Genomic DNA, 16,092 nt, shown 5'->3' with positions numbered 1-16,092 from the left:
TCAAGAGTTGGACTCTCAACCAACTGAGCTACCGAAGCTCCCTGAGCAGAGATTTTTAATTTTAGTTTTGATGAAGCCTAATTTATTTTTCCTTTTATGTTCAGTGCTTTTAGTGTCCTCTCTAAAATATCTTTGCCTACCCCAAGATATTCAACAATGTTTTCTCCTAATGTTTTATATGAGTTTTAGTTTTTACATTCACATCTAGGATTTATCTTGAATTAATTTTTGTGTGTTCTCAGAGGCAGGTCAAGATTCTTACACTTATTTTCTTCTATCATGCATGGAACATCCTGGTCTGGTCATCCTGCACTTGTGGAGGGAGGCTTGGCTCAGCTTTGCCCTTACTTAGTCTTAGGTGAACTCTTTATTTTAGGACATTGTCTTTACCTATAACATGACATTTCTGTGGTTTCAATGAAATCCCAAGGTATTTAACAAGCTCGTCAAACTCAGCAAGTTTCAGACTCCAAACTCTGTCTCAGCTACACCACACAGGCACTGAAATCCTTGTGTAGCTTTCTACAAGGCTCCTGGGAGTCTCTTAAGCATGCACAGTTCAGAAAACAGCAAGGAATTTGAGAAGAATTTATATGTAGATGTAAGGACTTCCTACATTGGAGCTCTCTCCTTTTTGGATTTGCCTTTTCAATTTCCAGCTACTCTGACAGCCTCAACTCCACCCTGTGATACAACCACAAGCTGACAAGACTGTGGCAGTCTGCTTGAGTTCTAGTTACTACATTCTGCATGGATTAGGGAACAGACAGGAAGCAAACATATCTCACCAGTGTGGATCCCTTCTTTTAAGAGTTTAATCCCCTCCAGTTTCCTCCAGCTTCTGATTACTCTCCAGTGCCTTTGAGTAGTTTTTAAAAAACTTTTATCCAAAGTTGATAACTGTTTATGGAAGGGCTAGTCAGATTCAAGCTAAGGAATCCCTTAGTATGTTTTTATCCATTAAAATGTTTAAGATTGAGGAAAGCAGGATCCTCGTCCAGAACAAAATAAGTATCTATTCATGCATACGCTTTTGGATTGGTTTTGCTAATATTTCATTTAGAATTTAAAAGATACATTTAAAAGCAAAATTAGTTTTTCGGTTTTCTTTTTTTTAATGCTTCACAGTAGTTTATATAACAAAGACTGTTCACATACCTGGCCCATGTGCCTATTTCAAGTATAGATCTAGAGTTGAAAATTTTAATTTCTTCGTTTTTTGGTTTAATCAGCTTTTTCTAAACTGGTATTGAGTCACTTTGATCATTTAAATTTTTGTAGAAATTACCACTTTATCTTGACAGTAAAATTTATTGGTACAAAGCTGTAAATCGTATTTTCTTACATTAAACAAATTTCATGTCTGTGGTCTTTATATTTGCTTAGGTTTTCTGTGGAGATCGCACAGTACTGGAAAAAAAAGGAGAGACTCATCTCTTCCTTCCCATTTTTTGTATTACTAATTCTATTTATCGTCTTGTTGCATTTTCTGAGGGTTCTGGTACAAGCAGTGAAAACATGCGTCATCATCCTGGCCCTTGGTACTAAAATTAACTTCAATATTAAGTTTGATTTAAAATTTTTTTAACAGATACCTTTCATCAGGTTAAGGATTTCCTTATCTATTCATTTAGTAACACCTGCCTGTAAAATTACTCAGGTTTAGAATCTTATTCTGAACGTTGATCCAATTTCTTTAGCGAATATTGATTTAATTAGCTTTCTAATTCTTGTTGAACCAATTTTGGTAATATACATTTTCCACAAAATGGTCCGATTCATCTAATTGTATAATAATGTTACCACAAACCACTTGTAATATTCCCGTATGACTTTTAAAATCTCAAAAAATTAAAAAAAAAAAAAAAAAAAAGGGGCGCCTGGGTGGCTCAGTCGGTTAAGCGTCCAACTTCAGCTCAGGTCATGATCTCGTGGTCCGTGAGTTCAAGCCCCGCGTCGGGCTCTGTGCTGACTGCTCAGAGCCTGGAGCCTGTTTCGGATTCTGTGTCTCCCTCTCTCTCTGACCCTCCCCCATTCATGCTCTGTCTCTGTCTCAAAAATAAATAAACGTTAAAAAAATTTTTTTTAAATCTCTATTATTGTATTTGTAGTTATAGACACTTTTGCTCACTTTTATTAGTACCTTTTCCTTTTTTTCTTCAGTCTTGCTTTCAGATTTGTCTATTTTCCCCAAGTTTTCAGAAAGCCTGTTTTTTGTTTTATTGAATCTTATTGTTAATTCAATTTTTTTCTGATCATATTATTTTTTCTACTTAAGATTTCACCTGTAATTTTCCTTCTAAACTCCTGAGTAAATGGGGAGCTCATTTATTTCATATCCTACTTATTTCAATGCATTAAAGGCTGTAAATTTTTCACTAGGTACTCTACCAATGTGTTCCAACAGTTTTAATATATAATACTTTTATTATGGTTATTTTCAAAATATTTTATGAGTACAGTACCACTGTGATTTCCAGCATTAATGCAGGAGTTATTTAGGAATATGTTTCCAAACATATGGGTTTTTTATTGTGGTTTCTAATTTAATTGCATTGTGGTCAGAGAACACATTCTGAATGATGTAAAGTCTTAAAAAATGGAATTCAGAGTTCCTTTGTGGTTTAATACATTATCAATTTCTTATAAATGTTCCATATGTCTTTGAAAAGAATATATATATTCTCTATTCATTGAAATAAGTATAATATACACATATATAATACATGTTCCTACTGGATTAAGCTTGTTAATTTTGTTTATCAAATCTTCTATCTTTACTAATTTTTTTTCTGTTTAATCTATTAAATTCTAATTAAAGGTATGTTTATAAACTTCCACTAACTGGCTTAGTCAAATTTGCTTGATAATTCCCCATATTTTGCTACTTTGCCTGTATTTTAGACTGTGTTAGGAGGTATACAAAGTTTACCAAGATTATATCTTCCTAGTGGCTTATTCCATTTGTTACTAATATTTTGTGTTTTAAGCTCAATTATATCTAATGTTAATCTTCCTACACTAGCTTTCTCTTTCTCAGTATTTCTGAAGTTTATCTTTTTTTATCCCCACCCCCCTTTTTAAACTTTCTGTGTTAGTTTTGTTTTAGTATGTTCTTAGAAGCCCTTTATAGGGGGATTATACCAATCAACAAACCAATAAACCCAATCAGATGGTCTGTCTTTTAAAGGTTAAATGAGCTTTTTCCTGAATGGCCTTTCTATCAGAGTTCTAATTTTCCTCCTTTCTTCTTTTGTATTCGTAGGTTTTGGGTGTTTTTTTTTTTTTAAAGTTTCTTTTACTTTTACTCAAGACTGCTTTCTATTGTTTCAGGAGTTATCTTTTGATGTTGTAATTCAAATACTAAAACATACTTTTGTTCTAATAAAGTCCAAGTAAGAGTATTTACTCAGTGTTTCTATTCTCCTCTCAAAATGTCAAATTTGGTGGAAAAATTTACAACCTTATTTTCACTAATCTCTAACTGAAATTTGAAATTTCACTTAAGAATATAAACAAACCATTATAGTATTTACAGTACCTGTCACTCTGTTACCAACAGAAATCACAGATATTTACACATTACATTTCAGTTTTAATAGATACCTAGAATCACTATTTACACTCAAAATCACCTCGGAATTACAGTAGTTGTTAGAACCATCACTTACTAATATGTTAATAAATAAGCATGTATTACTATATTACATATTTGTAAAAAATATCAGATAGCTTTGTTCAATATAATTGGTTCCCTTTGTAATGGTGTGTATTATGATTTATGAGTTTAAAAACATTCTGGGAAAGGATCTATAGATTTCATTAACTACCAAAGTGTTCACAGCATAAAAAATTTAAGGAAAAAAAAAACCCCTGATGCACTTGTTGTGATGAACACTGGGTGAAACTAATGTAACATCGTATGTTAACTATGTTGGAATTAAAATAAAATAAACAAACAAACAAAAAAACCCTGATATAGTAAGTGTATTACGTCTGGAGTAAATTTGTGTTTGGATTTTGTGGCTGTTTCTGTCAGTATTAACATTTTCCATACATTTTGGAAATAAGGCTTATTTATTTTTTTTTTTTTCAACGTTTATTTATTTTTGGGACAGAGAGAGACAGAGCATGAACGGGGGAGGGGCAGAGAGAGAGGGAGACACAGAATCGGAAACAGGCTCCAGGCTCCGAGCCATCAGCCCAGAGCCTGACGCGGGGCTCGAACTCACGGACTGCGAGATCGTGACCTGGCTGAAGTCGGACGCTTAACCGACTGCGCCACCCAGGCGCCCCAGGAAATAAGGCTTATTCTTTAGACGCTTTTCTGGTTCACTCTCTCTCCTTTTAATCCATTCTCTCTCTATATTCTCTATATTCTCTATAGTTACTTCCAACTGGGTCTGCATTCCAGAACAGTCTTAACATGGTGGTTCACAGCACTATAGGTCCTGTCACGGAGTCTTTAGGTGGCCTGGTTAAATTCCTATTTGTTAGGGTATGTCTTCCCACTTCTTTAAGTTCTCAGCCCCATACAAACTCAGGCAGTGGTTAGTAGAAGTTCTTTTCAGCCTTCTTTCTTGAGCACAATAGCCTGACTCCAGTCCCTGGCTTCAAGCAAGCAATTAGAATCTAATCCTCTATCTCTTCTTGATAAGATGGCCTTTGTTGATTTTGGTAGGTTTCAAGGGAGAGGAGTAAGGTAAAAATGCCTTTACGTTACCATCTTTAACCAGTTTTTAAAATTTTTTTTTAAAGTCTGTTTATTTTTGATAGAGAATCAGAATGTGAATGGGGGAGGACAGAGAGAGAGGGAGACAAAGAATCTGAAGCCTGCTCCAAGGTCTGAACTGCCAGCACAGAGCCTGATGTGGGGCTTGAACTCACAAACTGTGCAATCACGACCTGAGCTGAAGTCAGATGCTTAACCAACTGAGTCACCCAGGCGCCCCTAACCAGTTTTTACAAGGACAGCTCTAAATATTGTTTATAGTCTATAATTTTAGTTTCCCTCCTTTATCTAGATTTTAATTTTATTTTAAACTCAGGAATGAATGTTTTCTTTTTATCAAATGCTTTAAAACATCTATTCTAGATAATCATATACTTTTTCTTTGACTTGTTAATATGGTAAATTCATTTAAAATTTTCTAATAGTGACTGACTTGTGTGTCTAAATGAGCTGCATTTGATTATGGTATAAATTTCTTTTGAACAATTTAGGATTACACCAATATTCACAAGTGAAACTTGGTTGTCTTTGTATGTATGTGACCCTTCTCAAGTTTGGTGTTACCATGACAATGATTTCAGTAAGAACTAGGACAATTACTAAAATCACTTTCTGATCTCATTAGGCTGGGTAAATCCAAATTCACTAACTTTGTCTGGAATTTGGGAAATTTTCCTTTAGATGTATGGTCCATCTCTAATTTTGTTCTGCATTTCAGCATTGTGCTTGGTTTTGGTGTATCTTTGTAAAATCTAAAGGGTCCAACACACGATCAGAACCAAATGGCAGGGGCACCTGGGTGGCTCAGTCAGTTGAGCATCTGACTCTTGGTTTTGGCCTGGGCCATGGTCCCAAGGTCATGAAATTAAGCCCTGTGTTGAGTTCCACACTAAGCGTGGAGTCAGCTTGAGATTCTCTCTCTCTCTTCCTCTGTTCCTCTCCATTGCTTGCTCAAGCTCTCTCTGTGTCTCTCAAATAATAATAATAAAAAAAGAACCAAGTGGCAGTGTTCCATGCAGCCTCCTCCGTGCTGGCAAGAATTGACAAGTTTTATGGAACTGAGCTGGTAGGTGGCAAATTTAATTTTGGGGTTGGACTTTTAGGTTAAGAGATAAAAATTTCCCACAACTCTAGTTTTATGTGGAAAGAAATCTTATACTTGGAATTCCTATGGTAAAAATGCTACTTTGTAAACATATTATAAGTAATAGAAAATAGGTGTATCGTCTGGGTTCCAGCTCGGGCAGTGCTGCAGAAGGATAACCTTAGTAGCACATCTTATCAATCCATCCAGCAAGACATTCACCCTTCTCACAGAGCAGAACGGTTTCCAGAGAAGCTCAGCTCTGGTGTTCCAGAAGATGTTGGCCCGGGGCAGAAGAGACCAGATGGAAAGCAAACCAGATGGCCCCTGTTTTACGGCTTCCACAGACAAAGGGGGATAGGACACAGTTGTGTTTCTCAAGAGACAGTGGGTGTCTCATTAGTTAGTGGATACAAAAAAGGAAGCTGGATGAAACAGATAAAGGGGATGAAGAGGTACAAACTTCCCATTATAAAATAAGTCAGTCGCTGAGATGAAAAATAGAGCGTGGGGAACGTAGTCAATATATTATAATAACATTGTACGGTGACAGATGGTGACTACTTTATCATGGTCAGCACTGAATAATGTAGAGAACTGTTGAATCAGGATGTTGTACACCTGAAACGAATATACCATTGTATGTTAGTTATACTTCAAAAACCCCCACAAAAGTAGGCTAAATTTACAATCTTAGTTTTAAAAAATGTAAAGAAGGGATTTGAGTCTATGATGTGCACGGTCTCTTCTAAATCTAAAATTCCATACTCTTGCCTATAAAAATGTTCCTAATGAAACAATGTTGAAGACGCGGATGCTGGCCTTTGTGCTGTTGCAGACACTGCCTCCGTGGTGGGCGTGACTTTATTTGTGTTTCATTTCCAACCACAGTTCTTTAAGCACACTATTTTTTTTCTTTTTCTCCTCTTCAGGCATTTTTTTTTTAATAGCCTTGATATAACTTCCTTAAGCAAGCATTATCTAGTTCCACTGAATATTTTCTCCTTAGTATCTTATCCTCAAGGTTTTTCTATACAATTTTAAATGTTACTAAAGTGAATCTTAATCTGCCTTATTTATATTTATTCTTAGAAACTTATGTTTCTTCTAGGAGTATCTTTCATTTTATATTCTTAACAGAAGTTCTTTTATTTCAACGTTACAAAAAAGGAGATTTTCCTAGATACAACGTTTATCCATTATCAGCCTGTTTCAAGTTTTATATACGTACATGTATACAGATAAACACTACAATCATGTTTTAGCTTATTAAGATAGAGGATTCTACTAATGAGATTAAGGTTATGGGCTAGGTGTCCAAGTGGATTAGTGAGTTTTGTTTATTTGTTCCATAGCTAAAGGTTACACTCTTGACCCTAATAAGCTACTTCTCAAATGTGCACCTTTTGTTAAAAAATGACCTACAAGAATATGGATGGCTCAGTGGAAATCCACTACCACCATCAGAAAACATTCAAAACATACACCCACACAGTACAGGAAGGATGGGCCATTACTCCTACTCTTAATATGGTACTGGTAACTACAGTTTATTACATTTTTAGAAAGTTGTCTTTTAATATAATTGCATGCTGAGGGATGATACTTGGAACCTGAATTTATATTCTATAAAAATATCATATTTATAATAAAATATTATATATTAAACATATATATGTTTATATTATATATATAAGTATATATATAATAAAATATTATACATAATACAGAAAGGTATCGGCATTACCTTATAGTAATGATTTCCCCTGGGTTTGCCCTTATGAACCAGCTGCAGTTGATCTTGGCAGGATATTCAGAAGGCCAGCCTGGGCTTGTGATTATACCACTTGGTGCTCGAATTTGTTCTGGAGTCTCTCCACAAGCTGTAAGAAGCCAAAGCAATCTTAGCTAATTATTATACTTTAAAACAGAGCACTAAGTAAATCAGTCTTTATTTAAAAAACAAAAAAACCCACAACACTTTAGAGATCAAATTATATACAATAAAATATGGTATTATCAACCTTAAAGAGTTTTTATTATTCTAATAAGATATTTTATTTTCTTCCCCTTAGTCAAAGGATCTTATGCTAATTAAGTACACATTTTGGGGAGGCATGGGAGTTTTCAAATTAGATCTCTGAATAACAGTTTAAGAGTCAGGATTACGAGCTTTAGCCATGGATTCTGATCAAGTGATCCATCTATCTTTTTTCAAAACTCACCTTTTAAATTCATTTTCTTTCTTATAAACTACCTATAAAGTTCAATGTTTGCCGAACTACTGTGTTTAGATCCTTAAAAGTACCATTTTATTTTCTGGATACTTTAAATTAAAAAACTATTATATACATATGTATGTATATAAATAGTCTTCTGGACAAAATAATTAAGGGGAAGCACATATAAACACAACAGCAAGATGCTGGGTCATTAAGAAGTTAGTGGATGACTGGATAAAGACAGCAAAACACTATACTTCAAAATTACTGCAAAGGAAATCTTTAATTTATTCTATGAATATTTCTAAATGTTATTAGAGGGTGATAAATGATTCCTAAATTATGTGAAAAATAAAGGCTTGAAATAGTGATTAAAATATCAGTATGTGATCAGATCTGAATATCGTGAAGAAATACAAAATAAACTCAAACTACTACCAACACTTTCCTGGTTTGTTCTTGCATTATCTTGAACTCTCACAGTGACACAGTGCACATTTTACCTATCCAGAAGTCAGCAGATAATGTGACAATTTATTCTCCCTCAATTTAAAAAATAGCCACTGGGCTACAAAAAATACATGATGAATGTATAAGCTTTCAGTAAGATTTAAAACCCTAAAACCTCTTATTTGATGTAATTTCAATATATTAGATTATCTGATTTTTAAAATCAGATAGATAAGAAGTCGCAAATTAGAAATAGAAGTGAGGAAAGTAGCGGCCAGAGGTACACACAGTTATTAGAAGTAATGGAGGCAATTTTCAGAATAAAGTATGTGCTGAACTAAAAAACCACGACAGCTCAGAATATGCATAGTACTGCCTATCTTCCAAAAGGTAAGAGAGGACTGTCCTTTCATACTAATTAGTGGTCATTCCTAGCTAAAAGAGTTGTTGAGTGAATAAATGAATCTTTGTAAGCAAAGTGCCTGGTGTAATAGGTGGCCTGAACTTTCATGCTTTTTGAGTTCTGCTGTTTTTAAAAATTAGTTAACCCAATTTGTAGATAGGCAAGAATCCCTATTACAATTATAATTTGTAAAAATGGTCATTTTTTTGATAGCAGAGGTTATATCCATTCAACTTAAGTTAGAATGCCAAGAAGTATATTATGCAATTAAAAAAAATTATCTATAATGATCAAAATAAAGCAAGCTATATTGCTTAAAGACTCAATCCTTACTTCTATAGAATAACCCAATCTCTGAAGAAAAATCTAGGTTTTAAAATGTACTTTAGTGAAGAAAAAAAATGTTCATGCCTAAAATGGGTCTACCCTGGAATTAGGGAACACTGCACCAAAAGGATCTTGTTTTTAATCACTTAAAAAAAAAAAACCTTCACAGCATAGAATACAAGGATATATCAAGAGCCTAGTACACATCTTATTGCCCATTCATAGTCAAAGCTTCCAATATTTTTTGTTAAATTTCATTGAGTAAAATTTCCCTTATAAACTTTTAAAAAAATTTTGATGAATGATACTCTAGAAAATGATTAAATTTATCCGCATGTGAGCTTACTGACCATGAAGTCAGAGTTTTGCTTTTAACTTTGCTCTAATGAGTTATCACAATAATTAAAGAAAAGACATCCAAAGTAATTTATAAGAACTTTTTCTTTCTTCATTATCTCTTGCCAAAGCATTTCGGAGTAGTATGCCAAAGCAAAAACCAGGTAGGGATAATTTATGGCAACGTAGACAATTGTTAGCCTTTATATAAGTGGATGGACCAGTTATTGGTGAAAAGCTGGAATTTTATTAGGTTTGGTTTTAAATTTCTCCCCCCTGAATAACTGAGACACCCATAGGTGGTGCTCTTATACCAAAAACGAAATATGTTATGTTCTGATATGCTCAAAAATACTTCATTTTCATACGACTGCCTGAAGATAAGACACACCACCCATAAGAATGGTTATTTTGAGATTCAGTATTTTACATTTCTAATTCAATAAGTACTTTAAAAACAAAACTCTAGTATCATGTTTCTCCCTTAATTGGTTATGAATACATATTTTGATTTAATTTTGCACATTTGCAACATGACTGAGTTTGGCATTTTGTTTCAGATCCAGCTGGTGGTTTTTTATCAACACATTTTTTGCATGTACAGTACGCTGGGCATATAGATAAATATAATTTAGAACAGCCATAGCGCATACCTTTCTCTAAGAAAGAGTAAATTCAAATGTTAAAACAGTAAGATTAACATTAGAAACCACTAAAAAAGTTTTCTGTCCCTTTTGGGCTAGGAATTTACATATGTATCTGGGTAGATTTGGATTCATGAGACCTAGATGCTATCCGTTCTACCTGCCATTTACTGGTTTTGTCATGCTATAAACTACTAAACTTCTTTGGGTCTTGATTTCTTTATGTGTTAAAATAAGAAGTTGCTATTTGAATATCTCTAAGGTCTATTTCAGCGCTAACTCATGCCCAACCCCATATCCCATCATGATGATATATTTCCACTACCCTTCTGATGGCTCATCAGGATGAACTCATACATTTTTCTGTATTTTCTGACTTTTTAATTTCTCTTTGACCTACTGAAATATGATTCCAATTTGAATTCCATGAAAATCTTGCCAGCTGGCAAAACCATCACAGACATCAGTGCCGTATCGAAGGGATGCTCAATTCCCATCTTCCTTGATCTCTCTGGAGTATATGACAGTGGTTTGTTTCTTCTTGATACACTACTACCTTGACTTGCTGACACAGCCTCTCTGGCTCTCCTCCTCCCTCTGACTGTCCTGTTAGTTCTCTAGTCCAAGGCCTCCTTCTTCAGCCAGCTCCTGGAATGCTGGTGTTTGTAGTTCATTCCAAGCCTTCTGCTCTCCTCACTCTCTAGGGAAGGGTCCCATTCCATCGTACAATTTCAGCTATTATCTACAGTTCATGGGTTTAAAATCTCTAACGCAGAGATTCTGCATTAGTCAAATGCCCGCTGGACATTCCAACATCAAATTCAACATGATCAGGATGGTATATTTCACAAATCTTTCTTTCTATCCTATATTCTTAATCTTTATTCTTAGGCATCAACTGGTTAAAGGAATAGTCACTTCATCTAATTCAAATAGAAAGGAAATTTACTTTAGTATTACAGGTGACTTCAAGGATTTCCAAGCATACGAAGTAAGTCAGGCCTAATAGTGACTAAAACTAGAGATTTCCAAGTCAAACTCTGAGAATGCCTTTATCACCTCTTAGGCCTGCTTTATCTCCCAACATCCACCCCAATCTTCCAACTGACTTCCTGTGAGTCCTCTATTTTTTTCATTATTTCAGGGTCTTCTAATGATTTCCCATTTCTAATTCATCGTAACCCTTCAGCTCAAGTACCTACCCTCAACTGTAATATCATTTTTCTTAAATTTATTTATATTAATGTTGTTAATTTTATATCCTTATATTAAAAGATTTGGGGTGACTTATTGTTACAAATCAATTTCATAATACTTAAGCCTCCATCCTCTCACTTATAAATGGGGATTTAAACACTACGACCATCTAGAATGCTACAAAGGCTAAATATAACTATTATGGTAAAGGACTTAGCACAGTGCTTGGATTGAAGTGAATTGTCAATAAATAACAGCACATGATCTACCAAGTCAGACTGGCTGGTAGCAATGCCTTGGAATGCTTTATTGAGATGGCTACTAAGGCTGTGTTCAGACTATGTGGGAAAGAGACACAGATTATTCATTTAGTATGTACTGGCACCATTATGCTCTAGAAAGAATGAGAAATTATGCCGCAATTAACTGGTTATCTAACATGGGCAGACGCCAGGGTAAGGATGAGGTTAGGATACATACCCACAAAATAATGCTTTAGGAAATTAATTTTGTTTTGAACCACACTGCTTACATATTTCTGCTAGTCTGAAGCTCATCTTTCCAGATTTTGACTACATTCCCAACTTGGGATATACCAAACCTGACCTTCTTTTACCCATGTTTATTCTACCCATTCGTTCTCTACTGCTTATACATAATTATTTTAGCCCCAATCTGACCGATTCTTCAGTGAGAAATAGTTTATACGTAACTAGTAGATAGAAGAATCTCGTGAGTATAATGCAAAGTTGTGACAGATTTTATTTCCAGCATGTTAAGGATCTGAAGTAATCAGAAGCAGGAGTTTTTCACAGTTTAAGAAAAAATATAAACACTCTATAGAATGGCTTTCCTTTATTGCCAAGTGGTTACTTTACAAGCTTAAAGAACTGCTTGACTTTCCTCTATTTTAATCTATCTTGGGAGGTTGCTCGTACAAATGGGGACATGAAGACATTTTCCTGCTACGGAAACAAAACATTTTAATGAAGGGTATTTCTGAATTATATTCTTATTATTGATGAAGTTGTTCTCCATTAGAAGAAAATGTCTTCAAGGAGTAAGCAGGAAGCCTAAAGGATATGACTGCAAAGTCTGGACTGATTCTAGGTATAAATGCCAGGGGTATTTGACTGTGTTAGCATTTGGATTGATATTTCATCAGGGCTATACTTTGCAAAGCTACATAGTTGTAAGTGATCTGTATCAACACTACTTCTGTCACATGCCCTGTTAGTTTAATGTTTAATTTTAAAGAATGTGAGATTTCCTAGGAACACATATGTAGCATTATGGCAGAAATGACTATGTTTTAGTCTGTTCATTTTGCTTCCTTAATTGATCTCTTAATAACCAGTATCAACTCTCTTAGAATACAAGCATCCACAAAAAACATGTGTATCTAATTTACTCTGGTCGGTATTTTTAGATATAAAGAAGCACTCAAGAATTTTGCATGATGATAATCCATTCTCTCTACTTTTGATAAATTTCCCATAACTGCGGAAACAGAAACTCCCAAGTTAAAGAGGTCCCAAATGTTCACTCAAAGGATGGCAGCTTTCAACTTGGACAGCATCTTCTCCATAAGATTATGTAGTGAAGAGGTTATCTGACTGCTTATCAAATAAGAAAGGGAAAATTAAGGAATGAATAGGCAGAGATTCACTGATGGGAGTTCTCAATAAGATTTTGATATTAGTTTTCAGGCTTAAAATCCAAAGATCTTACTGTATAGTTTAGAAAATGACAAAACTGAGAAAATACTCAAGATTTCTTCATGTTTAACCTGATACTATTCCAATAATCTCAAAGAAAAGCAAAGAATTATGGTTTTTAAGATGGATTAATGTACTATAGCTATCATCTTTAAATAGGAAGTATTCAAACAACCTCTATTTTACAGGACACATGGCAGAGGAGAGGATAGGATGATTTCAAAATAATGTCAAATAAACTGCCCTTCAACTTGAGATTTCATGGTTTTAAAGCCTGAGGAGAAAAGAAGCAGGCAAGGAAATTTACGATTAGAGCTGAACTACCTGTAAAAGAAAATGAAAACTACAATTTCCTGTTCTACAGATGAAGAGCTGGGTTTCTTTTCAAAACTGACAAAGGTTGACATTTTAGGACGATAAGTAGTTGAGACTAAAAGCGACATGGAATCTTTGTGCCTTTGGTTTTAATAAATCACGAAACTGAAAAGCAAATAAAAATCAACTGTGCTCACTGACCACCAAAGTAGATAAAATACATATGAAAGGCACAAAAGAGCATGAGGAGAATTCATGGTCTCATGGAAACTGCAGTGTTGCAATAATGAGATATGCTTATTCATAATCCAAGAAACATATAAACAGCCAGGAGAACATACAAAACAACATACGTAGTCCTAAGTGATGTAATACGTTTTAAAGTAATTTCACACGATGTATCATGAGGACATAGTGTTACTAAACAGACGCAAAGACCCACACATACAAAAAACCTGCATTACGTAAGTATAGAACAGGGAGGGCTTACTTGACTATTAACACAGCATTTCCTTCACAGAACAGAAGTAGGCAGAGCCAGAGTAAAGAAAGAGCACATTCCAAATTAGAAAAATTTAATGACTCAATTCTGTAGACGCTAGTCAAGCCAAGGTAGGCTACTATGAAAAGAAGTGATGTGATGCAAATAAAGAAACTGGTGAAGCATAGAAATCAGCTAAGAAGCAAATCCTCCAACCTGTAAAATTTCACTTTACAGAAGTTTCATTATCTAACAAGAGCAGGTTCACTCTGTTTATAAGCAAAAGACAGCATTTATAGTCAATGGTGGTCACTATCATTTGGCTGTCTCATTTTCAGAGTACAGTATTTTATAAAGATTAGCTCCATTATGTCTGATAATACAAAAGCAATTCCAAATGTTGAAAACACTACTGAGAAGAATTTAATTCCAATGGAAACAGATGTACTTAAGAAAAAATGCCATCTCCAAAATAAGAAAAGTGGTAAGCAAATGGTGACTACTAAATGGGCGCATGGGATGAGAGAAAAGAATGATCTGGAAAGCTGACGAGGGAATCACAGGATACGTGGAAACGAGTGTGCCAGTGCAAAAGCAGTACAAGGCAGCAGGACATGGAAAATTAGGATATGTAGATAGATGATTAGCATGCAAACCAGATACCTACTGGTCCAGTTAATTTAGGAGAAGGGCAGCAGTTTGAAACTTAAAGGTTAATTATGGTGCACAAGGCTGAAGATGAGATTCCTGCTGCAAGTCAGAAGTTTATGGTTCATGAGTTGAAGGCCTGTAAATACAATCAAAATGAGGAGTGTGTGGTCAGGCCTGTGGATCACATGACTAATGATAATGTTACTGCCTATCGGGTACTTCCTTTTAATTCTTAGTATTTAATTCCTAGTATTCTTTAACTCTTAGTATTATTATCCTATTTAACAGAAAAGAACACAATGGGGGCAGAGAGAAATTAATTTTCCCAAGATCACAAAAAAGCTAGTAAGTGTCACAACTGGGGTTTGAACCTAGGCAACAGGCTTCGAGGGACACACTCTTAACCACTAAGACACACACCTGCCCTAGAGCTCCCTATGACACTTGGAACAATTATCAAGGGGGTGGAGGGAGCTGCCTCAACAGAATTTCAGTAAAGATAAAAGTAGTCTATTTTGGAAAAAAGAACTTTGGTCCTGTATTAGCACAGACAGAAAAGGTTTTAAAGCACCTAAAGACGGATTCCTATTTAGTACAAATCTATGTAGTGACTGCAGGCAGGACTAATCTGCTTCTAAGTCTCTTTGGAATTAAGACTTTATAAACTCTATTCTAGGACCTACCTTTTATAAAAAATATACATGTAGGGGTTAATTATAGGTAAGATGTTTAGGGCATGGGATAAAACAGCAGTAAGAGGATGTGATGAAGGCCGAAGGAGACATTTCAAAGGACAGAGGAACAGAGAAGGGGAAAAGCAGGGAAGGCTGGGGGACTAATGGAAGGTGGTAATATTCTTAATGTTGGACACTCAGAATTTGGGAAGCAAGCATGTTGAGTAGGAAGTCTATGGGCCACTGAGCCCAGTATCAGGCAAGTACCAGGCGAGTGTCAGAATCTGCAGATGAATGAAGTACAAGAGGGTCCCTCTTCAGACAGTCCTTGCAACACAGCTAAGCCCTTGCAACCTCCCCAGAAGACGATGGTTAGGAGCCCATGGTCAGGAAGAAATGACTTCAGTTTGAAAGTTCTCTTCTTACAACTTGACTGGGTGTGTTGCCCATCCCAGTGTTTTGATTTCTTTGAACTTTTGTTGCCCAGATTCCTTGAATACCTGGTATCTGAGCTGAGCTCTCACATAACATAAATGTCAGGACAGTCAACACACTGAGGATGGACAGAACTGGAAGGAGAAAGAGATTGGACATGGGTAGAATTCCCTTAGAATTACTTCACGCTTCATTCCAATGTTTTCAGAAAGTCAGAAAACTAAACTTCTCTTTTTTTATGGAAACAATTACTAGCACCCTAACAGCAATATTTACTAGCTTAAGATGGGAAGGATTTAGGTGTCATCTGAAAGGTAAGAATCAGTACAGGCAGAAAAGTTTGTATCAATCTATCGCTTACACTCAGGACTCTCATTATTTTCAAACCTATTACCAGAAATCACACATTTCTACTACAAGTAG

General features: G+C 35.2%; 1 protein-coding gene across 2 annotated transcripts in view; it reads right to left on the bottom strand.

The window, feature by feature from the left end:
• LRP12 (LDL receptor related protein 12) overlaps positions 1-16,092 on the bottom strand; it is a 75,267-nt gene that overhangs the window by 13,408 nt on the left and 45,767 nt on the right. For both annotated transcript variants that reach the window (XM_047088970.1, XM_047088971.1), the window contains one exon: positions 7,564-7,699. In XM_047088970.1, the coding sequence (XP_046944926.1) occupies positions 7,564-7,699 (136 nt within the window). The remainder of the gene's footprint in view (positions 1-7,563; positions 7,700-16,092) is intronic.

The sequence above is a fragment of the Lynx rufus genome, unplaced genomic scaffold (genome assembly GCF_022079265.1).
Source record: "Lynx rufus isolate CCGP_SWC_20201006 ecotype Redwood Valley unplaced genomic scaffold, mLynRuf1.p SCAF_26, whole genome shotgun sequence".
NCBI lineage: Eukaryota > Metazoa > Chordata > Mammalia > Carnivora > Felidae > Lynx > Lynx rufus.
The sequence above is the reverse complement of the archived record's forward strand: the minus strand, read 5'-3'. Positions and strand labels throughout refer to the sequence as shown.